The sequence below is a fragment of the Nesoenas mayeri genome (genome assembly GCF_963082525.1).
Source record: "Nesoenas mayeri genome assembly, chromosome: 11".
NCBI classification, from domain to species: Eukaryota; Metazoa; Chordata; class Aves; order Columbiformes; family Columbidae; genus Nesoenas; species Nesoenas mayeri.
Window position 1 is genome coordinate 5386302 of NC_137563.1, and position 25523 is coordinate 5411824.

The 25523-nt window shown below is 54.5% G+C and overlaps 1 protein-coding gene across 3 annotated transcripts; it reads right to left on the minus strand.

Annotated features, from left to right (window-relative positions):
• Positions 1-2583: 2583 nt before the first annotated feature.
• AEN (apoptosis enhancing nuclease) lies at positions 2584-5871 on the minus strand. Of its 3 annotated transcripts, none has more exons than XM_080351137.1 (4): positions 5806-5871; positions 4616-5283; positions 4190-4390; positions 2584-3387 (listed from the first exon to the last, which is right to left on the minus strand). In XM_080351137.1, the coding sequence occupies exons 2-4, from the start codon at positions 5276-5278 to the stop codon at positions 3184-3186; spliced, it is 1068 nt and encodes a 355-aa protein (XP_080207263.1). In that variant the 5' UTR covers positions 5279-5283; positions 5806-5871; the 3' UTR covers positions 2584-3183. The 3 variants fall into 3 exon arrangements, with proteins under 3 accessions (XP_080207263.1, XP_080207262.1, XP_080207261.1); XM_080351136.1 differs by having other exon boundaries at positions 4616-5280; positions 5806-5844; XM_080351135.1 differs by having other exon boundaries at positions 4616-5280; positions 5736-5817.
• Positions 5872-25523: the final 19652 nt, after the last annotated feature.

Below are 25523 nucleotides of genomic sequence, written 5' to 3' on the forward strand. Positions count from 1 at the left end.
GCAAGCCCAGGGCTGTGCTGCCAGGAGGGGACGTGGGCGGCTATGCAGGCAGGCTGGGGAGCTTCAGCGTGGGCAGGCAGGGACAAAGCTGCACTGGGTCACAGGGGATGAGTGTTTAGAGAAAATTGTTCCTTGCCTGCAGCTCAGCCTGGGCTTACTATTGGAAGTGGGTTTCACTACAGTGTTTGGATGATCAAGACTTCAGAAATGTGTTTTCTTTCCTTAATTACGCCTTCCCCTCGCTGCTGGCTGACGGCAAGGCAGGCTGAGTCACAGGCTGATAAAGCCTCGTGGCTTTCCACCTCCTTCGGCGGCTTTCTCCAGCCCCACCCCAGTGCACCCGTGTCTTGCATCAAGCCATCAGTTGGCCTCGGGCAAGTCGATGCTGTGGATGGTGGGACAGTGCAGGCTGGGGGGGCTCAGGTGGACAAATGAGCTGGGAGCTGTGGGGTATCACAGTATCACAGTATGTTCTGGATTGGAAGCGACCTCAAAAGATCATCTAGTCCAATCCCCCTGCTGGAGCAGGAACGTCTAAGTGAGGTTGCACAGGAACATGTCCAGGTGGGTCTTGAATGTCTCCAGAGAAGGAGACTCCACAACCCCCCTGGGCAGCCTGTTCCAGTGTTCTGTCACCCTTACTGAGAAGAAGTTTTTTCTCAAATTTAAGTGGAACCTCTTGTGTTCCAGCTTGATCCCATTGCCCCTTGTCCTATCATTGTTTGCCAACGAGAAGAGCCTAGCTCCATCCTCATGGCACTCACCTTTTATATATTTATAAACATTAATAAGGTCACCCCTCAGTCTCCTCTTCTCCAAACTAAAGAGACCCAGCTCCCTCAGCCTTTCCTCATAAGGGAGATGCTCCACTCCCTTAATCATCTTGGTTGCCCTACGCTGGACCCTCTCCAGCAGTTCCTTGTCCTTCTTGAACTGAGGGGCCCAGAACTGGACTGGGTGCCCCATGCAAGCTCCCCACAAATACATATCCTCCCTGAGAAGATGCAGTTATATAGGCTAGGTTATTAGGCCTTGAGCAAAGCATCCCCCCGCTGTGTCCTTCCTCTGGGTCTGCTTTCCTGGGGGCAGAAGACAGCGCTGCTGTGTCAGCTTTGGGATGCCACCATCTTTTGATGGTGGCTGTGCTGACCCACTGTGCTCCTGTCACCTTTCCCACAGCTGTGCTTCCCTCTTGCCACTCCGGGAAGAGGTGGAAATGGCAAAGAGGAGGAAATGGATAAAAAATCCTGTGCCAGCTGTGCTCCTGCACCCATGGGTGCAGGTCCCTCGTGTACCCCACCGGGTCCTGCTGGCGTGGCACGGTGTCATGCTGGGGCTCAGCTGAGCTGCACCCCAAGGCTCTTATCGAGGTGGTGCCAGCTGGGTTTTACAGCTTGCTGCACCTGGAACATGCCTGGGACAAACTACCATGAGCAGGACTTAAAGGCATATATGGGATCACGTTTCCTACCAGGACTGGTGGGGAGTGCCCAGACCACCAGGTCAGGGCACAGCCCAAGTTACTATTATTTCTTAAGTGCAACTGTTGAAGGAGGGTTGTGCTTTGGCCACTTGGAGGGCAGAGGTTTTTAGACATGTCTGACACGTTCTGAAGTGTCTCTGAGCTGTCCCCAGCTTGCTCTGCCGGGCAGGGAGGAGTTAAGATGGGAAGTGCAAGATGCGTCTTGTAATGGCACTGATGTGTGCGTCAGGTGTGCCTGCGTCACCCGGCTCCTTGGCTGCTTCCCAAGGCTGGGGCTGAGCTCTCCTTCCCTCAGGAAAAGACCAGGACCTGTCTAGGCTGGCTGGAGGGACATGAACTCCATTTCAGTGCTGTGGCCAGACTCCCAAAGCCCCTGAGGTGCTAGCAGCCCTCCAACCCCTCCTGTCTCAGAGCCTGGGCAGTGACTGGGGGACCCATGTGCTAAAGGGGTGGCCTTGAGGCATCTGGCAAAAAAGTACTGGTTTTCTTTAACCATGGCTGTTCACCAACCTGTGGATATGTGCGACTCTTCATGTCCGGCCCCAAACCTCACACTGATGCTCACGTGCCCAGCCGTGTACGCCTGTACAGCCACAGATACCTACAGATGTCACCCACGAAGCAGCAGCCACTGCAGGTAAGCATCACCCCGGTCCCCACACCATCACAGCAGCCCATGCCACAGCTCAGCATCATTCCCACCCCTCCCAGACCCTGCGCACAGGGATGCTGTCTCACAGGGTGGGCAAATCCCAGGGAGCTCTCTGAGCTGTGACAACCCCACTGCTGAAGCATGACACAGTGGGACACTTTCTCTTGCAATGGGCTTTTTTTCAAGCAGCCAGCAGTACTGGACCACAGGGTTCTTGCCGAGCCCATCCCCTGCTCCTGCTGCCAGCCCACCCCCCAAGAACTGCTCACTCAAGCCATCAGGAGGCCACTCAATGCAACTTTTCTGGTTGCAGGTGGGTTTTAAGCACAGGACACAGTCACTAACGCTGACCCCATCTCTGCCCCCTCCCTCCTGGAGAGCTGCTAGATCAGATCATGCACCACACACACAAGGGTTTTGCAAGAACAGCTTTTAATTCACAACTGGATAAATATGTAAGTAGTCTACTTTAAATGAAGTGCATCCTGTGCTCTTGTCCAGGCTGGACATTGATTAGATCCAGACTTTCTTTCCAGGCTTCATTGTGCAATGAAAGCAAGGAGGAAACTGGTTGTTCAACTGGCCCAGATGTTTTGCGGCCTTTAGGCATCAGCAAAACACCTCAGTCCTCCCATGGGAAGACTTGCCACTTGCCCACCATGGGGGTATCCCCTTCCCAGAAGACATGAGAGGTGCCCTGGCAGCCCCAGCCTACTCACACACCCACTGGGGCTCCTCCAGGAACCCCTCTCATCCCCAGGCACCGACAGATGAACACGGTGCAGCCACAGCACTTATTGCTGTGCAACAGGAAGAGGCTGCAGACCGTTTAGAGGAGATCACCAGTGTCCAAGTGCCACCATTCCTCCGTCCCCAAGCAGGGCTGGGGGCATCTGACTCCTCTGCGCTGCTGTCCGCAGTGGACCCAGGTGCTGGGCAGAGCACATGGGGCACAAGCCCCAGTGAAGGAGGTCAGCAGCCACCTCCACCTGCCATAGCTGAAGGCATCAGGATGGCCTTAAACACGTGGAGGAGACACTGTCCCCCATCACAGGCTGCTTGTCACCAGGTCTGTGGGCCAGTACCGGTCATCCAGGTACTGGTTGCTGTCTGTGGTGGGGTCTGTGACGGGGCTCGGGGGCCGGGTGGGCAGGCTCCGGGCCAGCTCCGTCTCCCACTGCACCTCCACCAGTCTGTACAGCTCCATGGCCGTCTGAGCATCCTCCACCGACGAGTGCCCTTTGCAGCCAACCTGAGCAAAGAGGCAAAAGCCTGGTTAGAAACAGGGTTTGGTAAAAATCCAACAGGTTACTTTGTCTGCTCCTCGGAAGGACACAAGCGCTGGGAGTTTTGGAGATGGCAAAGGTTTGATGCAGCCCAGGAGATACATGCATCTCAAGCACTGTGTACACATACACAGGCACATTGCAAGAAGAGGCAGAGGCCACAAATGCATTGCAAAGGGCAAGTTTTATCCTAGTTACCTCTCTACTGGGGGATCTCTAAAGTCACACCTGAGCTCCCAGGCTGGTAAGTTCAGCCCTGCTGGAAGATCACCGGGCCTGCTGAGCTCGCCTGTATTTCAAGGCTTCAGTCAGGCACAGCCTCCCGCTCTTTCTCACAACAAAGCATGAATCTCACACAGTGATAAGGTTTCTATAGTTTCTCACAGGCCTGTTTTAGACTCAGAGGTTCTACTCATTCAGCACACAAGGTCAGTAGAACAATTAGTGTGATGTATGTGCTTTTTCTACAGACAGGTGCAAGTCACTTGAGCGTATTTACATTTAACCAGCCTCCTGGTCGATCTTGCGCTACATTCCCATACAAGCACCCTCTGAAGGGCAGAGGTCTTGTTCCTGCTTTACTGAGATGCTTAATGGTCAGCTTGGGAAGTCCTGGGATCCCCCAGCTTGATCATAACCAGGAGTATGAGATGAAAAAGGTTCACCTCCATCTCACAGAGACCACCGATGGACATGGGGGGACCAGGCTGACCACACAGGCTCAACCACAAACCCAGGACCTGGTCCCCACAGGTTCCTAGTGCTCACCTGGATCTTTTTGCGGAGCAGGTGCCTGGCCAAGCTCTTTAGGGAGACACTGGCCCTGACGGGCAGCCCTGCCCTCTGCTTCAGCATGGGGATCTGGCTGGTGTCTCGGGTCCTGTCTTTGGGGTGGAAGTACTTCAAGGCTTGGAAGTCGTTGTGGATGGCGTGTCCTACCACAATCTTGTCTTTCAAGATCTTCAGGATCTGGAAGCGTCAGAAAAGGTTAGACAGGCAGTGCACCAAAAGAAAACACTAATTAAGCACAAAATAATTTTGTGTTAAATTCAGTTTCTTCAGTTCTAGTTTTTTAGGTTCCCAGAACAGAGCAGTAAGAAGCAAACCAATCCACTGAATGGTTTTGGAGGCTCCCAGTTTGTGGCCAACAGATAACACACAGCCTTTTTTAATAAAAAATTCTCTTTTTCTCACCTCTGCCTGGGCAGTCTTGAAGGGAATTGCATTTTTCATGTGCTGCTTGGTGATGCCACTCCAGCGTGTCCGGTAGTCCACGATGGGGAGCTCAGGCTGGACGTACTTGTCATAGACGACATCCCCCTCATAGTTCACCACGGAGCACCGCGCCAGCTCGCTCAGCCTGCCCTGAGGACCTGTGCCCACCATTTCGCAGTCAATGGCCACATACTTGCCAGGGCGCAGGAGCGGGGAGGACATCTGCACCCCCTTGGAGCTGCCAATCCCCTGGGACAGCAGCACGGAGTGATGCCTGGCTATGCTGTCTGGAGAGGCAGATGGGGAGAGGACCTGTTTGGACTTGGGGCCTTTCCCAAGATTCAGTGCCATGGTGCCACCGGAATTGGTGACTGTGCTGCTTGTGTCCAGGCCTGCCATGGGGGTCTGGTTGCCCAAGCATCGGTGGGGGCTCAGCAACCCCTTCTGCTCCAGCAGCGCCCGGCGCTCCAGGAACCGCTGGTGCTTGCGACTCTTCTTCTTGTTGCGACCCTGCAGCATGGCGGGACCCTCCAGGGCCTGAGCGCAGCCACCCGCAGTGGGGCCATGGGTGCTCTGCAGGGTAGGTACGGAGTCTTTTGGAGTGGACAGCAGTGGGGTCATCTGCCCTTTGCCAGGAGGCATCCCTACTGGAACGGGCACAATGGGGCATGAGTGTCATGCAGTCCCCATGCCCCCCCATCCAAAGGGATCCGTGTACTCCACGACACCTCCCCCCCGCCCCGTGACATATTCCCCCCTCCCGCGGTGTGGGCAGGCAGACGTAGTTCAAGACAGAGCTATGGGGCAGGGGATGGGGAGGACACAGACACATTGTCACATCCTGTCCCCAGGCCCTTGTGCTCTCATTACCTGGTCACTGGGTCACTGCCTGCCCCACTCCCGGTCCCAACGCCTTGGCCACAACCTCACCGACCCTCAGTCCCCTGCCCACCCCATTGCCACCCCCCCGCCCGCCCGATTACACATCCCTTAGGGCCCAATCTGTCACTTAGCCAGGCCTTCTCTGCCACACTCCCAGCCCCAGTGCCCTACCCGCTCCATTACTCGCCCTCACGCCCCTGCTCGCCCCATTACACACCCTCAGGCCTCTGCCCGCCCCGGACCCCTCCGGCCCGGCCGCCCCGGACCCATCGCTACCCGGGACCCACCGCTGCCTGCCCGCACCCGGCGCGGCTCCCACGTGTCTCGCCCGGAAGCCGCCGCGCTCACATGCCCGGGCAAGTCCAGCCGTGGCCACGCCCCTCTCTTTTCCCATTGGCTGCGCGGGAGGGGTGATTTGCATACGGGGGCGGTGCCCGGGGCGGGGTGAGGATGTCATCGCCGGGCTATAAAGCGCCTCGGTTGTAACGCAGGGGTGTGTTTGGGGTTGGGGCTGTTATAGGACCGCTAGAGCAACGCATCCTGGGGTGGATTAGAAGGGGGATGGTTAGTAGGTCGAGAGAAGTTCTCCATCCCTTCTACTCTGCCCTGGTGAAACCACACCTGGAGTGTTGTGTCTGGTTCTGGCCCCTCAGTTCCAGAAGGACAAGAAACTGCTGGAAAGTCCAGCGCAGAGCCATAAAGATGATGGAGTGGAGCATCTCCTGTATGAGGAAAGGCTGAGGGAGCTGGGTCTGTTTAGTTTGGAGGAGACTGAGGAGTGACCTCATTTATGTTTATAAATATATAAAGGGTGAGTGTCATAAGGATGGAGCCAGGCTCTTCTCGGTGACAACCAGTGGTAAGACAAGGGGTAATGGTAAAAACAAGGGGTAACACAAGAGGTTGCACTTAAATTTGAGAAGAAACTTCTTCCTAGTGAGGGTAACAGAACACTGGACCAGGCTGTCCAGGGAGGTTGTGGAGTCTCCTTCTCTGCAGACATTCAAAACCCACCTGGACACATTCCTGTGTAACCTCATCTGGGTGTTCCTGCTCCATGGGGGGATTGGGCTGGATGAGCTTTTGAGGTCCTTTCCAATCCCTGATATTCTGTGATCTGATGCTTGCATCCCAGATCAGCCTGCTGCTCAGCCAGTCCCACCTGTGATGGGATAGAACCTTTCTGGGTGATGGGTTTGAGGTGGAGATGCATGCTGGGGTACCTAGCCCTGCAGCTTGGAGCTCAGTACCAACATGCTGCAGTTTTACTGTGTGTTTGCTGGAGCAAGCCCTGTGGTCAACCCTTCTCCTGCTGGGCACCCTCAGGCTGGGCAGCACCGCTTCTGCAGGGTGGTCTGAGGCACTGCAGTGTGGTGTTTGCATCCTCCAGGGTCGTGGGGGGCAGCTCTGGCTGGGGCTCAGGTGCAAGAGGGGGTTTCAGACCAGCCTGTCATTGCTTCGCTCTCGAGGCTCACAAAAGCAACGGCTGAGGTGGTCAGAAGTGCAGAACAGCTGTGGCTGCTGGCTCGATCCTGCACCTTCAGCATCGTCGGAGTGGCCACGCACCCTAGGGCAGACTGTGACTTGTTGTGGTGGGATGAGCCATACAACAACAAAATCACTAGTCTTCCAGAGGGAGCCGGGCACCACGTCTGTCCTCGTCCTGTGGGGCCCCACACTGAGCATCCTCTCTCCCCACTGCCGAAGGGGCTTGCGGAGATGCAGGACGAGCGCTTTCACGCTTCGTCATTCTCGTTTTTGCCACCTATGAGCTTCTTCTGTTGGGTCAGAAAGAAAAGATTTAGATCACCCTGCAATATATTTTTTTCCTATTTCCTTTATGTTTTTCTTCTGCCTAGTAAACCTCTTCCTTAAATCTGTTACTCTGTTTTACATTCATTCCTTCCATCCCTGCTGTTCAGCTAATTAATTCCACCTAATGAGAGTAGTTCAATTGTCCCACAACAACTTGCTAAGGAGCCCTGTCAGGCCTTTATGTAGAAATTTATACTATTTTCTGGTGTTTTTGGTAAAACTGTGTTACACTCTTGGGGATTGATTGATTTGTGGTTCCTGGGACTCTGCCCCATTTTTCTCACCTTAAGTGAGGTGAGAGCTGACTGTGACTGCACAAGTGGGAGCGGACATGAGCCCTGGTGTGAGGGAAATGGACTTGCATTGCCCATGGCATTTCTCCACTAGATCTGGGTGGGCAAGGAGGTGGCATCTCTGGCTCCTCTTCTCTCTCACACCCTGCAGTGGGATGAGGGATTCAAGTGCCTCAACTGTTCTGTGCTTCTTGGTTTATACACGTTGCTGTTGCATTCGTGGGTCTGATCAAGTCATGGCTCATTCACAACAAACCCATCCATCTCCCTGCATCTTGGTTTGATCCCACATTCTTTCCCAAGCTGTATGTTTTGCAAGTGGCATGCAATTCCTCTTGGCAGTGTGAAATTTTAGCTGTATCCTCATGGCTATGAAAAAGCTTCAACAACCAAAATTGTGGACATGTGGGGAGGAAGGGAAAAGCTTTCACTGGTTTCCCAAGGTCACAAAAGCCCAGGCTGCGAAGGAATTGTGTCATTTTTCTTTCCTATCCCAGGTACAAGGGTGGAGGTGGCAAAATGTCAGAATATTTTTAAATAGTTCATTGATGTACCATGGCCTCCTCTCATCCCACTGCCCTCTGGATGTTCAGTAGATGATTCTCCCATGGTAGGTGGTTCTCGCTTTGGTAGAAGCTTTGTGCCCAACAGACATGCTGCTTATCTCCACGAGGTCCTGTGGCCTGGCAGGGATGGGAGTTTTGGCACCAGGTGGTAGAAACCGTGCTTTGGATGTGGTAGATGAGCCAAGAGCTGAGATGAAGGCAGAGTGCGCCAGAGCCCGGGAGAGGCTTCTGCAATGTTTGCACAATTTGAAATAATAAGGAAATCTGTAAAACACTGGGTAGAGCATGACTAGAATAACAGGCTAAATTTGTTGGATGAATAATTTACTAGAAGTGATTGGCCCTGCTCCAAGCAAAATGAGCACCAGCCTCATCTCAGACTGAGCAGCCTGGGTGGCTCTGTCCTCAGTGGGGAGCTGGTCCCTCTCCTGTCACCTGGTCCTGCAATATTCCTGCAACAAAAGCCAGTCTCCAGCTGAGGTGTTGTCCCCAGGTCATCGATCATCGGTGCCTGGGGTTCCAGGGCTTTCCTGCAGAGCTCATAGACCTGTTGAGGAGGTGCCTGCGGTTCATTTTCAACACATGGCTTTGCAAGCAAAGGTGGTGGCAGTGGATGTCTGTCCCTGTCTCCAGGCTCATGGCCTCACCCATCCTCTGCCTCTTTCCTTTCTCCAACCACTTTCCCATCCTCAGCCATGGTGCTGAGTGGATGGAGGAACAGAGACATCCTGACATTTGGAATGGGAAGGGAGATGAAGTCCCAGTGCTGGGAGGAGACAGTGCCTGCAGCTGCGGCAGCCGATTAATGTGATCATGTTTATGAATGTGGATCAGTAATTCCAGGTAAACTCAGTGCCATGGGCAAACCAAGCCTCCCGCTCGCCTGGGAGCCAACTGGCGGCCAGCAGTCCCTGACAGCACCAGCATGTTCCTGCTGTGACTCTAAACCACCTCATTTCCAGCCTGGACACAGCTCATTGTGTCTCCTATTAGCACAGCGTCAGAGCTTGCACGTGTCTTTGCAGAGCTGGTTGTACCTGTGTCCCCCTGGACTTCTCTGTCCCCTCCCCACCATGGGGGATGGCTGGCAGGAGTGAGGATCTCGGGAATAAGTTGTCTTGGAGAAGGCAGCGAGGACTCAGCTTTGCCTCCATTGGTGATGGAGGACAGCTTCACCATTCTGGGCTTTGCTGGCAGTATAGTGACTCCCCATCACCCACCCATGGGTTGGGAGATCCCACAAGGGCTTCTTCAAGCTGCTCCCATCACTCCAAATAGGCAGGGCTGGTGTGTCCACCAGCATCTAGAAGATCAAAGAGAAGCTGGGAAGCTATGGAAATAGATCAGGACAGTGACCAGTCCCTTGCTGGAACTGATTTTCTTTAGAGAAAGGAAGTCTTATCATGGATGGAGCACCTGGAAACACCACCACCATTCATTGGTGCAAGGGACTGGCTCAGGCAGCTGCTGTCACCTGGCTGCAGATGTCACCAGTATGAGGACAACAGAATGGACAGGCACCATGTCACTCCCTGGCCTTTGCCACGATGGGATTTGGGGAGCTGCAGCCCTCTTGCTCCATAGCAGAGGTTGAGCACAGGGATCCCCCTGGGACCCCTCTTTTGCCATGCCTCAATCCCTTCCGAAAGGGACAAAGTGGTTCATACTTCAATACTTGGCCAGTCCTTGGCTTCTCTGCTCAGAGGAGCTGGGCTGGGACTGAGCATGTGTTTCAGACTTCTGCTCAGCCACCTTAAACCTGAAAGGCAGGAAGGCAAGAAGTGTGCGGATGTTAACATCAGCTGCAGAACCAAGGGTTTCTGCAGCTCCCATCAGAGAGGACCTTTGTGAAGAAGTGAGGAGTGTCTGTAGGGTATCAGTCAATGAGCTTTCCTCAATGTGTTTTCCTCATTCCTGCGTTATGCTCTCAATTCTTCAGCTGGTCTTTGAGTTCCTCATCCTGAGCCCACTTGTGCAAAACCTCCAGGAGACCGTTCTCCTCCCAGCTAAGGACTGGCAGTTACAGCACCCACCCAGCCTGAAAGTGCTGAAAAGTCCTGCTTGGAAGGCAGAAAACATTTTTCTTTCCCTTGGAGCACCATCAACCTCCCTTTTCCTCTGACACCTCCTCTGCTGCTCCATGTGAGTCTCCTGTATCCCTCCAGCATGGACAGAGATTCTCCATAACCATGTCCCGGGCAGGTGCTGGTATGGTGGGGATGCTGTCAAAGCAGGAGGTGAGGGCAGGTGATGCTGCTGTACAGCTCCACCTCACTCCCCGTTTCCAGGCTCACCCCCAGGAGAGCAGTAAGCAATTATGGACCACACGGAAGCTTCATTATCGCCCTGTCGTGGCCTCATTTGACGAGACATTTTATTGCCAAACTTATTAAAAATGAAACGTGCAGTTTCTGCACAGCAATTTCCTGTCTGCAGCGATAAGCTGGGTTTGCCTGCTGTGTAATAAACCGTTATTTTTATGTACAGCTCAGGCTGGGGCAGCAAGGAGGAGAGAGGGGCCGGCTTGTGTTAATTGAGATGGTTAATGAGATCTATTTTGGGATTGATGTGTGAGGAGGTGTGTACCCTTCCACTCGGTGGAGGTGGCCTCTGGTGTCTTCATGCTCTGGGTGCTGGCAGTGGGGATTGGGCAGGGTTTCCTTCCCGTAGCACATGGGACAGCACACCTGGAGAGGATTAATCTGAAACCCCTTCACCTGCTTGGTCTCACCTCTTCATCACAGCTAGGAGCAAATGAGGGACCTGCTGTGTACCCCCATGGTGTGACACCCCTTCCCTTGCAATGGCTGTCTCCAGGCTTTGCTGAACCCACCCCTGCATGGTGCTGGAGGGAGCCCCAAAACCCAGGGGCTTTGCTTCATCCTCCCCAAATCCTCCCATCTACCCAAGAACTACCCTGTCTGCATCAACATTTGCAGGTGACAACAGTGACCAAAGCCTGGGGCATCCACCAGGTCACCCCCCACTGTCCCTCCCCAGGTGCCTGCAGCAGGTGGATGCTGGAGCAGTGACGATAGGAGCAATAAATTCAAAAGGCTCACTGATATCACAGAAAACCTGTGTTGCTGCTGGGCTGGGACCAGCAAAGATCTGATAAATATCAGCAAAGCTGATAAATATGGTTTCATTTTTGTCAGAAACAAAATGTCCTCATTAGGTGTGTGGTCTGTATTTTGGTTTAATTATGTCTTTTGAATCTGTTTTGAAAGGAAACAGCTTTTTAAAATGCAACACATAAAAACTGCATTTACAAAAATCCTGATTGCTGCCTTTTTGTTTTTCTCCATACCTGGCTAAAGCTATCAGTTGAACTCAACCTGAAACCACATCAAAAAAAATTCCTCTTGGCTTTGGGAGCCCTGTTAGTTATTTGTCAGCAGTCAAAACCCTGCAGAGTATTTCCCATCTGACTTCTTTTCTTAACAGCAGCTTTATTGGTCTGGGAATTAATGGTGGAAGATGTGATACTTGCTATTCATTGAAGTCATCCCAAATGCCACTCATCTCATCAGTCCACAGCTCCGCAAAGCAAAAGCCCCTTTCCTTCCTCCAATGCACCTTTTTTGGCAACCCTGGGGTATTGTACTCCAATTTGCTCCCTGCATCCTCCTGACCCCACAACATCGCTCTTACCCCCATCCCTGCTGCCCAGCTCAGTCTCTCGCTGGGTAAACTCCCTCCATCAGTAGCCTCGGCCCTCGTTAATTTGTATTGCAGCGTGTGTCGTGAGCTGACGTGTAATTAGAGCTCCTGAAGCCTGTCTCATGCTGTAATTGCCATGACAGGGGCCACAGCATATCCGCTTGTTAATTAGTAAACCACAATATCCCGGGGGCTCGTTGAGAGCTGCCTTAATTGTATTTCAGCTGGAACAGAGGAATAATTACCCTTCACTAGTGCTGCCACTTTTTAATTCTTTTTTCTTAAAAAAAAGGGAAAAACCCAAACTGAGCTCCTCTTCCTCTCAGTGGCTGCTGCCTTTCCCATCGGCTGCTCAGGGACCTGGTTTTGTCCCTGGGTTGACAGGGAAGGGATGTGGATCTCAGCAGCTTGGGGATGAGATGCTGAGAGCTTTGCATGGGGACAGGCTCTTGGTCTGTCCTTCAAACTGGTGATATTGGGTGGTCCAGGACTTTAGGGGAAGGTTAAGCTGGGAAGAGATGCTGCTAACGCACAACATCTGTCCCTTCTCCTATGCTTCTCCCTGAACCGACACAAAGAGCTCGGTTGCCATCAGCCCTGCTGATTCCTGCTGTTCAAAAATTGTATAATGGGCAACTGGCCTTTGGGAGCTGGTTTGTGAATTGGTTTAAATAACAGGCCTGGCTCTTTCCGGGGAAGCTACATGGAGGTCAGCCTTGAAGAAAAGATCAGTGCAGTGGCTCTAAGCATCAGCAAAAAGAAATAACCAAAGCAAAGAGCCTTGAACATAATTACAGCCTAAGAGCTGCGGTAGGAACTCAGCGACCTGAAGCCATCTCCTGGACTTTAGTGCAATCAACAGATTGACACTGCTGGGTCCTGAAGGCTGTTTTTTGGAAGCTGTACGCCAGGTTTGAATGCCAGAGCAGGCAGAGAAGCAGCACAGGTGTCTGTTCCAAAGGTTGGAGACAGAAAAGTGTCTCAAAAGCCATGGAAGAGCCAGATGGAGGCAACCACTGGAACGCTCCGCACATAATTGAGGGCACCTTCAAGGGTGAGCACGAGGTGGCTGCCCACCTCCAGGATGCTCTCTGCTACTGCTGTGCAAGTCACTGTCATTAGAGCTGAGGACGGAGTTTATAGCTGAGTAACCACAACAACTTTGCACAAATTAAACAACATGCTGCAGGTTAATTAGATTTCTTACCACTGCGTCCATTAACTTAGCCCTGTCATCTGTTGTCCAGAAGTGGATGGAGCCCCTTTGAAATCCACTCGGAGGTGTGGACAATTAAACTTCTCCCTGGGCAAGCATACCAACACGTCCTTGTCTATGTGGGCATGGGCAGGAGATGCCACCTTCTCTGCTTGGAAACCCCTTGGTGAAGCAGATGAGACCAACTGGAGATGCATTTGTCTTCCACCAGCACAGAGGCCAGGCTGGATTTCCCAGCTGGCATTTCAAATCCACCTTCTTCTAAGCTGATCTTTAAGAAAAATAGGTATTTTCATGGCAAAGTGGCTCTCTCATTTTTGCACAGGGGATTTGTGAATATAAATAAACAAAAGACCCCCCTCCAACAACATCTGAGAATGCGGCTTCACATTTTTAAACCAATTTCCTTCGACCGTGTCAGGGCCTGTTTTGTGTTTGCTCGACAATTATGTGGCTAATGAGGACAGCCACGGTTACATCAGGCGGGATTAGGAAGAAGAAGGCTACAAATGTTGCTGTTGCTTAAGACAACTGCTAACTAATGGGGGCTCAGAGGGCACGGTCTGGGGGTGAGCGGCTCCTTGCAGAGCTCCTGGTGCTATTTTGAAGGAGACAGAGTGGGCGGCAGGCAGGCTGGCCAGAAGGTGATGGAGACTTCTGGTTGTTGCATGGTGGCTATGCCCATGGGAAATGAGAAAATTTGCAGGTAATTAGGAATATTTAGTTTGTCCCATGGAGGCAGAGACACGGTCCCTCTGATGGAGCAGGAGGCATCAGCCCAAACAGCCCTGCAGGGCTCAGTAAAATGTGTTCAGAAGCAACAGGGGAACTGAGCCTTACAATTGACAACACCAATAAACTGCTATTTTAGCTGAAGCCCTCCCACCCCAGCTCTCTTACGGTCAGCATGGAGCTTTATGTGGCGTTTCTACAGGGCTACAGCTGTCTCCCAGCCCTTCGAAGAGGGTGAGGAAGGACAGCAGGGAGGATGCCTGGTGCTGCAGTGAGACCCCGCTCCCCAGGCCCCCCTGGGGAGACACAAGCAGCCAGTATGGCTTTCGGATGCCTCCTCCCAGCTGCTTTGCTAGCTCTCTGGCCACCAACTCCACCATACGCTGGCTCTGCCATTGATCAGCCCCCAGGCTCTCTATCGCAGGATGGACGCTGTGTCGGTGCTCCCCGCAGGCACCAAAAGATGTGCTCAATTAATTTCTACAACCACAGCGCCCCTTGGGAGAGCAGCCAGTGTGGCTGTGATGCTGCCCAGAGGGGTTTTTCTTTTTTGCCTTTTGACCCCCATCCTCCTGAACTCCTATCCCACATTTCAGCTGCATGTTCTACAAAAACCTCTTGGCTGAAGCAAAGAGGACATGTTCACTCACAGATGACATGACCATGACAGAGGTGCTGCCACATGTCCATCTTAAGAGCTGAGCAGAAGAGTGTCCAGACCAAACAACCTCAAGATTGAGCTGTCAGCCCCCCTTAAACTACATTTCTGCGCCAGCCCTCCAATGAACCCTTGGGTTGGATGCTGTCACAGCAAGGCACAGAGCCGAGCATTTCATCCTCAGATCCTTCTTCCTTCCCTGCCAGTGCCATCAGGGAGCTCCTGTCTTCCCTCCTTGGCTTGTGGGCTTGGAACAGCCTGGCACAGCCACCCTCTGTGGCAGGAGAAACCCCTGTCCTCTCCCAGCCTTCCTGCTGGAGAGCAAAGGTGGGTGGTGAGGACCCTGCAGAAAGGCTTGGGGAGCAGCCAGCTCCCGGCTCTTCCTCCCACCCTTTCTGTTGCCATTTAGCTGCCATTTGCAGATTCTCCAGCATTTAGTCCCAATGCTTAGTCTCAGAGTCCAGCGATCCATCCACTCACAGCTCATGGAGACACCATAATTCCTTTTGCTGACTCTGCTCCATGCCTGGTGCTGGAGCCGCAGCCCAGCCCTGGGCTGTTACCACCAGCCACAGACCTCAGGACCCCAGTGGCCGTGTTTGTCCCTTCCCTGTCCCTGTCATGGCCACCCAGACTGTGTCTGCCACCTGCCTTCTTGGAAGAGGATGGCACGCGTGCTGAAGAGCCTCCCTTGAGCACAGCCACTGAATTGCACTCCGGATGACTAATTTGTGCCCTAATTGGTGTGGAAACAAATGCCAGAAAGCGCTGGAATACTGAGAAGTGAAGCTCTCCATCTTGGCTTCCTTCAGGGAAATGGGCTTAATTAAGAGTCTGTCTTGCAAAGAGAGATAATTTCTAGCTATGTGTTGAAACAGGAGACAGGGTGGAGGTTGCAGCTGAGACCAGCATTTTCTCCTTGCTGGTCCATTTGGCTGTTGCAAAGTGAGGGCAGATCTGTGTGGAGGTTCCTCAGACCTCCGCATCTCTGAGGCTTGGCCAGCCCTGCCCTGACCTGTAGAACATCCCCCATGTCCCTTGCACCTCTGTTAGTGCTCCTCAGCCCCAAAAACACCTTCCTCTCTTCTTCCACACACTGGGCCTATCAGCAGCAGCTTCCATGAGAAAGTAGTTGCATGAGTTGTGGGAGGCCATTTTACCAACCTGGGCAGTACTGGCTCCAGTGGTGTTGATTCCAGCCTATGATCTCCACCAGTATTTGCATTACAATTGTTCAAACTTCAAGTCACTCACTGACTGCCCTTGGGCTCTTCACTGGGGGTTTCCCTGGTGTATTTGCCCTGGACAAGCAGGTACATCCCAGCTCTCCATGGCAGGTGGTCCTGGCCATCCCTCACATCTGGCACCCCTTCCTACTCTGGTCAATGGATGCATACTAGGAGGGGTTGCAACATGGCAAGCAAACTGGATTGGCCTTCTGTTGCTCTACTGGGTGTGCTGGATCCCACGGCACCATGCCAGCACTGTGAGAGATGCCCAGCGAGCCCTGGCACTGGTGGGAAGGAGGCTCTGGGGGCACAGCCTGCCATGGAGAGCTGCCAGACCTGGTGCTGCTGCTTCCAGAGCATGGCTGGCATTGAGATACCCCAGCCCCTTTTCCTTCCCCTTCCCCACGGCCTCGCTGTGCACAGCTGTTCCCTTAGAAATAGCTGTTGCCATGGTTTTGCCAAAGAAAACACATCTCTCCCCCACCCCCCTTCCCCACCACCACCACTCCCCATCGCCTTTACCTTATGACAGCAGTGATGACGTGGCTCCCTGAGAAAGGCCACTTCACGTAACTATGGTAACAATTAGCTTTCTCTTAATTTTACCTCGGGGGTGATGCTAGGGAGAGGGACCCAGAGCTGCTCTCCTGGAACGGGTGCTTCCTCCAGCCTCGTGCCTGGAGCTGTGGCTGGCACACACCAGCTGCTGCTGCAGCATCCTGGGCAGATGCTTCACTTGGACATAGGGATGTCTGCAATTCCCATTTATCTCAGGCAGTGAGGACAAGCCCTCCATGTCCTATATAGCAGGGTGTGCCCCAGGACCCTACACAAGCCTTAAACACCTCAGAAAGGAGCTGGGGTGGAGCATCCCCCAAGGCATAGGGAAGGGTGGGAGCATCTGCATTGCCCAGGCTCACCCCAGAAACATGGAAGAAGAAGGGTGGCAAGCAGCCGGGTGTGCTGGAGAAGGGTTGGGACCCAGCTGGGATTTGGGGGCTGGAAACACTGCGGGGGCAGCCATAGCCTGAATGAATGGTCTGCAACGACGCCTCGGCTCCCAGCAGCAGGCAGGTAAACGCAGTGTGAAGCCACTCCTTGGGTACATCGGAGTCACAGCTGCCGACTGCAGCGACTAAAATAAGCGTTTGCCTGCTTTTTATTCCTCCGAGCCCAGCAGAGCCCACTCAGCACCAGCAGCGGAGTTGGAGTCTATTCTTAGCCCTGCAGGGAAGGGAGCGGGAGTCCCTGCAATGCTGCCACGCAGGGCTGGGGGCTGCCGGATCCCATCCCCTCCCTGTCCCCAGGAGCCTGGCCTGACCCCAGGGGGCACTGAGACAGGAGGGACTGCACCCCGACAGGAACAAAGTCCTACTTTTTGGCCAAGGAATGGTTAGGGAGGCGGCAGGAGGAAGTGATGCCCCATCACCTCTCTCAGCACTGCTACAGGATTTGGCATCCCCAGGAGCGGTTGTAATGCAGGTAGCTTTGGAAGGGCTCCTTGCTCTTGCAAAGCTACTTTTCTGCCCAGGCATGGGGTGGAGTTGGGGACCTTGAGTCACAGCTCCTGCTGCCTTCAAGGATGGGAGGTTTAAGGGGATTTCAGGAGTCTGAGCTGAGTGTCACCCTTCGCACTGTGCTGTGCTGGGATCAGACCTGCTTTGCCCAGCCCCATCCATGAGATGCTGTTGCTGCCCACCCCAACCCTTCCCACCAGCCACCAGCATCCCATCATTCCCAAATTGCACTGGGGATCCTGCTCCAAAATGCAGGAAGATTCAGGGCAACCTCCAAACCAGTTCAGGGGAGCGGCAGACACAGTGCAGGGAGCAAAACACCCATGATTTGGCACACCATGGCCAGCTCAGTGCTCGGCTCTGCTCTCCGTCCTGGCCCCATGAGGATAAAGGCAGGATGGGGGACAGGCAGGGATGCAGCCATGCATGGGGGACTGAGGGGCTGTGGAGAAGAAGCCCCGGCTCCATAGCAACAGGTACTTGCCACGTAATGGAGTCCTTTCCGCTCAGCCTCCGCAGCCGCCAGCCTTATTCGCATGGCCATAAATAATTCAATTTTCTCATTCACACACATGAATGCTGCGGGCCAGGGCTATGGGTGCGCTCAGCCTCCAGCTGTCCAGGGGGGAAGGGGGAGGCATGACCTGATAATAGACTCTAGCGTTTGTTTAACATGGATGAGCATAGCCAGATGGCCTGGGGATGGGAGGTGAGGATGGGGAGGTGGGAGGTGAGAGGTGAGGGGTACTCTGGGGTGCTCCTGGCACCCTGAGCCTCCCCTGGATGAGTCGGGGAGGAGAGCAGGGGACAGGCACAGGGATGAGCTCTGACACCTCCAAGTCAGCCTTGAAGATATGGACTTTTGGGCTGGGAGCAGTTTAGGTGAGCTCAGGCAGCTCTTCCTCGCATCATGCTTTTGGAGTCCTCCCAGCAGGGAACAAGGGGTGGGAGAAGTGCTGCACTAATCCCTGGTGAGACCCCATATCAGTGTGATCTGGGAGCAGGGAAGTCCATCCAGAATCAAGATAATTTGTCCGGAGATGGTGAAGGGGAAGGGGCAAGGTGTGCTGCAGCATACCACCCTGTCCTGCACTGCTGGTCAAGGGCCAGCAGCCCCCAAAATAACCCCAGAGAGTGACACTCCTGGTGATGGAGAGCCACATTGCAAATCACTAGTGTAATTAGCAGGCTCCGGGCCACCCCCTGGCAGAGGCGCAGGGAGCCTTGCAAGAGAAAACAAGGGAATTAGCAGGGTTAAGAGGCGGTGCTTGGAAGCTTGTGTGTTGCTGCTGAGGAGCCGGCGCCTGCTGCGAGCACACAGCAACCCAAGCTGGGAGGCGAGGGATGCTGGCTGTTGCCCAGTGGCATTGGTTCCTTGCTGTCCCCAGTGTGGCTTGAGCACAATCCAGCCTAAAGTGTGCTGAGGGTGATGTGAAAGCCGGGGTCTTCATCCCCGCTCAATGTTCAAGCAGAGGGAGCCATCAGTCTAGCACACGGTAACAGCCTGAGCCTTGAGTGGTCTCAGACCCCGACAAGAAAATACAGACCAGGGAGAAGCTTTGAAGATGGAATTGGTCACTTCACCTTAACTGCCTCTCATGGGCAAAGGATTGGGCTCCTCACCACCAGAGGAAGGTCCTGACCTTGTTCACCACCCAGAGAAATCCCTCTTGGAGACCCCATCCCTGCTTAAGACAGCAGCAAGGAGGCGTTTAGCCTGGAGCTCAGGCGTCGTCTCAAAATGAAGCTTAAAAAGCCAGCAAAGGGAATTCAGATGCTGCCAGAAGGAAGGTCAAGAGAGAAGCCCACGCTCTGGCAGAATTATCCATCCCCAGCATTGCAAGTGTTTCCCCCTTGGGAATGGGGGAAGGTGGAAGTGTAACCAGCTCGTGTGCTGGCGTTCCCCAGCGCCGCGACGTATTTGGGTATGACACGTGTGTATATATGTTTATATGGGTGCCCTCACACACAGGCATGGATTCTCTGGCAGTAAAAGATGATCAGCTAGACAGTACATCCCTGGACCACTGGGCACAGCCAGCCACAACTCCACAACTCCTCCCACGTGTTGTACATCCCCTGTCTGCTCCATGTGTCCGTCTGCACGGACCAGAGCCAGCCCCCATGCCCCAGGTCTATTCAGCTGGACTCGCACCTTTTAGCACCACTGGAACAACAGACAGTCCTTGCTCATGCCCATCCACAATTAAATTAACTCCTGCTTTCCGTAGCTGCCGCTCAATCAGCCCCTGCCCCACGCACAGTGCAGGGAGGGGATGACCCCCCTCCCCAACAGCTCACTGCCATAGACCCTGCACCCCTCTCTGAGCATCCCCACATGAGTTGTCCACAAAGAAGCAGCCTCAGCCTCCCCACAGCCCCCCAAAGCAAGGTGTGGGTACAGGCAGGGCTGCCCGTGCTGTTCTGGGGTACAGCTGGAGCTCTCCAGCTGACAGGCAGTGCTCACGAGGTGCATTTGCAGCAGCGAGGGGACCAAAGGTGGCAAAGCACCATGGTGAACCATGGGCGTTCCTCTCAAATCTCACAGGCCATGAGCTGGAAGGCACAGGCTGTGCCCCTGTGCTGTGGCTGCTGCCAGATGGGTAAATGCCAAGGACACCTAGACAGAAATTTCCACCCATCAGACAATTTGCATTTTCCCTCTTCCACCCAAAAAACAGGCCCAGCCCAAGTCCTCTCCGTCTTTTGAGAGATGGGTGGCAGAACCATGCCACTGCTTATTCCTTCAGCTCCCAGCACTGCTGGAGAGGGATGTGGAGAGCCTAGCTCCGGCAAGCTCCTCTCTCCCAGGGTGCCAGGGGCACCTGTGTCCTTGGGTTTGCCCAACGATGGACCACAGAGTCACTGGAGCATGGTCCCTGTCCCCACCTGCCTCATGTCCCCATGTCATCTGCCCCTGGGAAGGATGTGGAGCCAGCCCAGGCTACCAGCCATAAGGTTTGCCCCAGTTGCCTTGCTCCCATCACAGCCACCCCTGCAGGATCAGCAGCTCTGGAGCTTGGAGTGCACATGGGCTTTGGTGGAACTGGATCTGCAGGCAGCTGCAGAAGACCCACAAGGGCTGCCTGGTGGGAGCTGATGAGGAGTTCGGTGACTTGCATGGTCACTGCTGGGGTATGTCCAGCAGGAAGGAACATCATAGCCTTCCTCTCTTCAGGAAGGCACATGCCAGTTCCTACATACACATCTCTACCCTGCTCTTCTCCAAGCCTCTCTCAGGTCCCAAACCTTTTTTCTACCCTACTCCCTGTCTGCACATCTGAGTGACACTTAACAGAGACATTTGCCGGCCGCTCGCCCCATTGGAGTTGGGACAAAGCCCTGGGGACTGGGCAGAGATGGTCCTTCACACCTCCAACCCAAGATGAGGAGTGCAGCTCCTCTTCCCTTGCCCCTGCCTGCTCCTATAGCATGCACCGTGGTTCCTGGCATCACCCACAGCTCCTGGCATCACCCAAAGCCCCTCAGGGCTTGGCCATGGTGGGCTTCAGGTGCTTGGCGTGGTACCAGCTCTGAGGGTCCCCTAGATGAGGACCACAGCAGGGACAAGGAGATGCCCAAGACATCTCCCCAAAGCAAGGCAGATGTCCAGCCAAGGGGTTAGAAGGGGTGGGCATCTTCCAAGGTGGTCTGGAAAAGCCAGCTGGCAAGGGATGAAGAGCCTGTAGACCCCTACACCCCAGTGCTAGCCCAGGTGGGAGCATCCCAGCCCCTTTAAGCTGTCAGAGACCTGCCAGCCCGGGGGTTCTGTTATTCCAGGGATTGTCCTCTCTTCTGGAATAATTCCTGTGTCCTGTCTGGAGGTGTGGGGAAGGTGCCAGGATCCCAGTGAAGGACAGAAGTGGCCAGTCCCATCTGGGGGTGCCCTGTCTGAGGTTTGGATTCCTGGGGGACCCTGGCAGGCTGCAGCCCCAAATGCTGCCGGTAGCGTTCAGAGCTGCCGCCCACCATGGTCCCTGGTGGGACAGGGGTCACGAAGCGCAGCCTTACCTCAGAGGAGCTTCTACGGGGAACAGATGCTGGACCAGTCGCGAGAGAGCTGCAGCGACAGAGACAGAGGATGCAGAGACAGGATGGATGGGATGGGATGGGATTGGGTGGGATGGATGGGATGGGGTGGGATAGAATGGGATGGATGGAACGGGTGAGGTGGGTGGGACGGGATGGATGGGAGGGTGGATGGGATGGATGGATGGGTTGGTGGGTGGTCTGGGAGGCTGCAGGTCCCCCCTGTTGTCAGGTGCGGGAGACAATAGCCAGGGCTCCTGTTGCAGCTACAGACTGTCTCTTTAAACCCCTCACCAGCCCACAGGTGGCCCTGTCACCACCGTGGTCATCCATGACGTCATCGGGAGGGAGGGAAAGGGAGGAGGAGGAGGAGAAGAGGGGGGAGAAACGCGATTCCCCTCCACAGCAAAAGTCCCCGAGCGCCCATGGCAACAGATTGCAAATGTCACTGCGCATCAGCCGGGAGGAGGCTGCCGGGCTGGCACCCCCCTGGGTGACACGGGGGGGACCAGGACTGTCACGCCACGGGTGGCATGGGGGAGACACAGAGCTGTCACCCCCATGGATGACACGGGGTGAGGGGACAGGTCTGTGACGCCACGGGAAGCATGGGGGGGGGACACGGTGCTGTCACCCTCATGGATGGCATGGAGGGGACAGGGCTGTCACCCTGTGGTGGGTGTACGGTAGCAGGGCTGTCACCCCATGGATGGCATGGAGGGGACAGGGCTGTCACTGTGGGCAGGCTGTGGTCTAAGCGAGGCTGCAGGTCCAGCTGTCACCAGGGGATGTGGCACAGCCAAGTGCCTCCCCCCGCCTGGACACCTCCCTGCAGGGGTGGGTGCCACTGTCCCCTTGCTCAGGAGGGTGCTGGTCCCTGCCTGTCCCTTGCACTTAAGGGATTCCCATTACCCAGTGGTGGCACCCAGCTGTCACCATGGGCACCTCAAGAGGACCAGACACCCCAGTGAGCCCCCAGTTCCTGCCCCTGGGGTCCAGCCTGGGCTCTGCCCTTGCAACGGGGCTTTTGGCAAAGACCAGCAGAGTTGCAGAAGGTGTTTAAAGCAGATCTTGCCTTCAAGGAGAGACAAAACAACCCTGGGAGCAAGAAAAGGTGGTTCCAGTCCCATACTCACAGACCCTAGACCCACAGACCACATCCCATTAACAGCCTCCAAAACTCACTCAGTTCCACTTCAAAAAGAGATTCTGGCACCGGTTAAAACCAAAGCAACGGACACTTTGATGGCAAAGAAAGACTTCCTTAGTGCTGTGAAGGTCCATGGGTGTTGCAACCTGCAAATTTGGCTTTGATGGACTCGAATCCTGCTGAGACCTGCCCAGTGTGGGGACAGGGGCCACAGCTCCATGGGGATTTGGTGGGGCTGGAGAGCTGTGAGTCCTGACGATGGTGAACAGGACCTTTTCATCCCATTTATTAAACCATGTGCAAACGTGTAGATGGATCCCCAGGCAAGGGGAGCCCAAAACTCTACAAACACAAATGAAGTCACTCCCCAGGCCTGGGGAAGAACTAAATATTGAATTACATCCTTGTTTTCTTGGAAAAATGAGAGACATCCAAGGTCTCCCTCTGCTCCCTCTGCTCTTTTCACACACCTACAAGAGTTTTCCCAGCTGAATTTTGTCACTACCATTGCGAGGATGCTTCACCCTAGTAAAAACCCCACAGAGGCAGCTGGTTCCTGTACAGAGGCTGGATTCATTGCCACATATGTCAGGGCTTGGGGAGGATGAGGCACTGCTCAGGGCTGAAACATTCTTCCCCACGCTGGGCTCCTGTGCAGACTCCACCCTCCCCTTTTTGTACTTAAAAAAGGAAAAAAATAATTGCCATATATTTTTCCTGTTCTTGGCACAATGGGGATGTCGACAGTGACCAGGCTTGGTGGCTGTGAAAGGTGGCTGGCCGTGCTCAGAACCTGGAGGGGTTTCTTCCTCTGTGAGCATCCCTGCAAAGAGATGGTCCAGCTTCTCTCTGCAGCGATTTCATGCTGGGGGTTGTATCTGGTTGGTGGGGAGGCAGGATGTGGAGCAGCCCCCCCTGTGATCTCCCCAGCCCTGTTCTCCCTACACATCACCTCTAATCCTGGGAAAGAAGCTGCAGCATCCAGAGCTGGGAGGCTATTAGTAAACAGCCAAAGCAAGAACAGCAGAAGGGTCTTTGCTTCAGGAATGGGAGAAATCATCCAAACCAGCCTAAATGGGCTACATTTTTTTTTTATTATTATTTTTTTTTTTTTTTTAATTTTTGTTTTTTGACCCCACCTGCTAGCTCTGGAGGAAAAATCTGGAGATGGATGTGGTGCTGGCAGGGCAGTGGTGGGGCTGGTGATGCTGCTCCGGTGCTGAGGAACAGACCATCCCGCTCCTCTGCTCACTGCTAAAGCCTGGAAAAGGGACCGTTCCCCTGGCAGGAGGAATCATTCATTCCTGTAGGAAAGGACATGCTAGAGGCCGTTTGGGGTGGGACAGGGGGATTTACGGAGGGGAGCAGCTGGAGCAGGGAGCTGAGGGCTGGACAAGGGATGAATTGGGCAAGAGACATGTCTGACCTCCCCAGCTGCCCAGCTCTGACCTCGGGGCAGCAAGGCTCCTCAGTATATACCACTTCTGCCAACAAAACCAGCCCAACGAGATGCAAAACCTTGGACCTGCAGCTGCTCTGCAAGGCTGGAGCCCAGCAACCCTCTGAACCAGACCCCAGTAACATCCATACCCATCCCAGTAACATCCATACCAGCCTCCAGTAACCCATGTACCAGGAACCCCCATGTCAGCCTCCAGTAAGCTCCGTTCCAGAGCTCTGGGATCTGAGCTGGGGTTTAGCGTCTCATCCTGTCCTGGGGAGATGCAGATGGACACCCCCCATCCCCACTGCCCCACAGCAGATGAGGATGGTGATAGCCACATGTCCTCCATCCCCATGAGTGCTGGACCCCTGAGAGGCAGCGTGAAATGCTGCAGGAGGAGGGAAATTACAGCAGATGAAACATCTCAGGAGCTCTGAGCCTCCAGCATCCCTTTGCCAGGGCAGGTTCCAGCCCCAGAATCCCTCCATGTCCCGCCAAATTAAGCTGGAAGTAACTTTGCCCCCAGCCTTATGCCTGCAATAAGATTTATTGCATGTGATGCAGATCCTGCCGATGGATGAAACTGCTCCAGTGAGGGTGCCTCAACCCCCTCCTCAGCAGTGGGGGGGCTGCAGCCGTGGGAAGATTGTGGTGATGAAGTTATTAGCTCCGGAAGCACTAATTGCTACCATATTAATGGCTCTTTTGTCCAGCGAGCCGTCTTTCGGTGTGTGTGTGCTGGGCGGTTGTTTTTCTGCCAGCTGCCGTGTGGTTGGATGCTCTTCGGTATTTAGTTTGATCCTATTAAGGTGGATCTCAATTAATTAGCGGGAGGCAGGGAGACAAAGAGAGACACCGGGGCCATTTATTTTAGTCTTGTCATCACGCTTTCTTCAAATGGGGAAAGTGGGAAAGAACAAGGGATGTGGCCACTGGGCATGAAACTGCTGGGAGATGGGAACAGGGTGGGCATGTGGGGTGCAGCAGAGTCCCCCCGAGGGTCCCCTGGTCCCCCAGCGTCCCCTGCCCAGTGCACAAGAGTGCCAGGGAGGATGCCTGCCCATATCCCTGTGGGAAGGCAGCTGGAGCCACCTAGGTCCCATCACTGGGACAGTGGGGACCCCCTGCTGCTGGGAGCCCAAAGTATCCCCCAAAAGAGATGGAAGGTCCACGGGAAATTCAATGGCAAGAGCTTTGGTGCAGCGGGAGCATCCCCCCTCTGTCTTGGGTACCGCTGCAGGATCCCTGTGGTGTCACCACTCCATGGGAAGGGGGTGTGCCCCAGTGGGCTCTCCAGCACCCCGGTTTGAGCATCCTGCCCCATGGCCCCTGCTCCCAGCTCCAACTCCCACCAGTGGAGTGGCTGCCAGCGCCTTGGCAAGAGGCGGCAAATGGATCTCAAGGGCCCCCTGACATTCCTCATTGTTCCCTTTGAACGACAAGAGCCCCTTGGAGCTGCCCTCCCGCCTCGGCCACTAATGCACCGGATGGGAGGAGGGAAGCACCTAAAAGCCCAGGCGAGCAAAAAGCTTTCAAGCCCCTTGGAAAGCCCAAAGGGGTGGCCGGGGGGTGACTCCAATCTCTGCTGCCAGGGCCAGGGTTGAGGTGTTGGGGTGCACCCCAATACAGTGGCTGGCAGCAGGTGGGATGTCCCCTGGGGTGTCCCTGTGCAGGGTCTTGGGGTGCAGGGGGT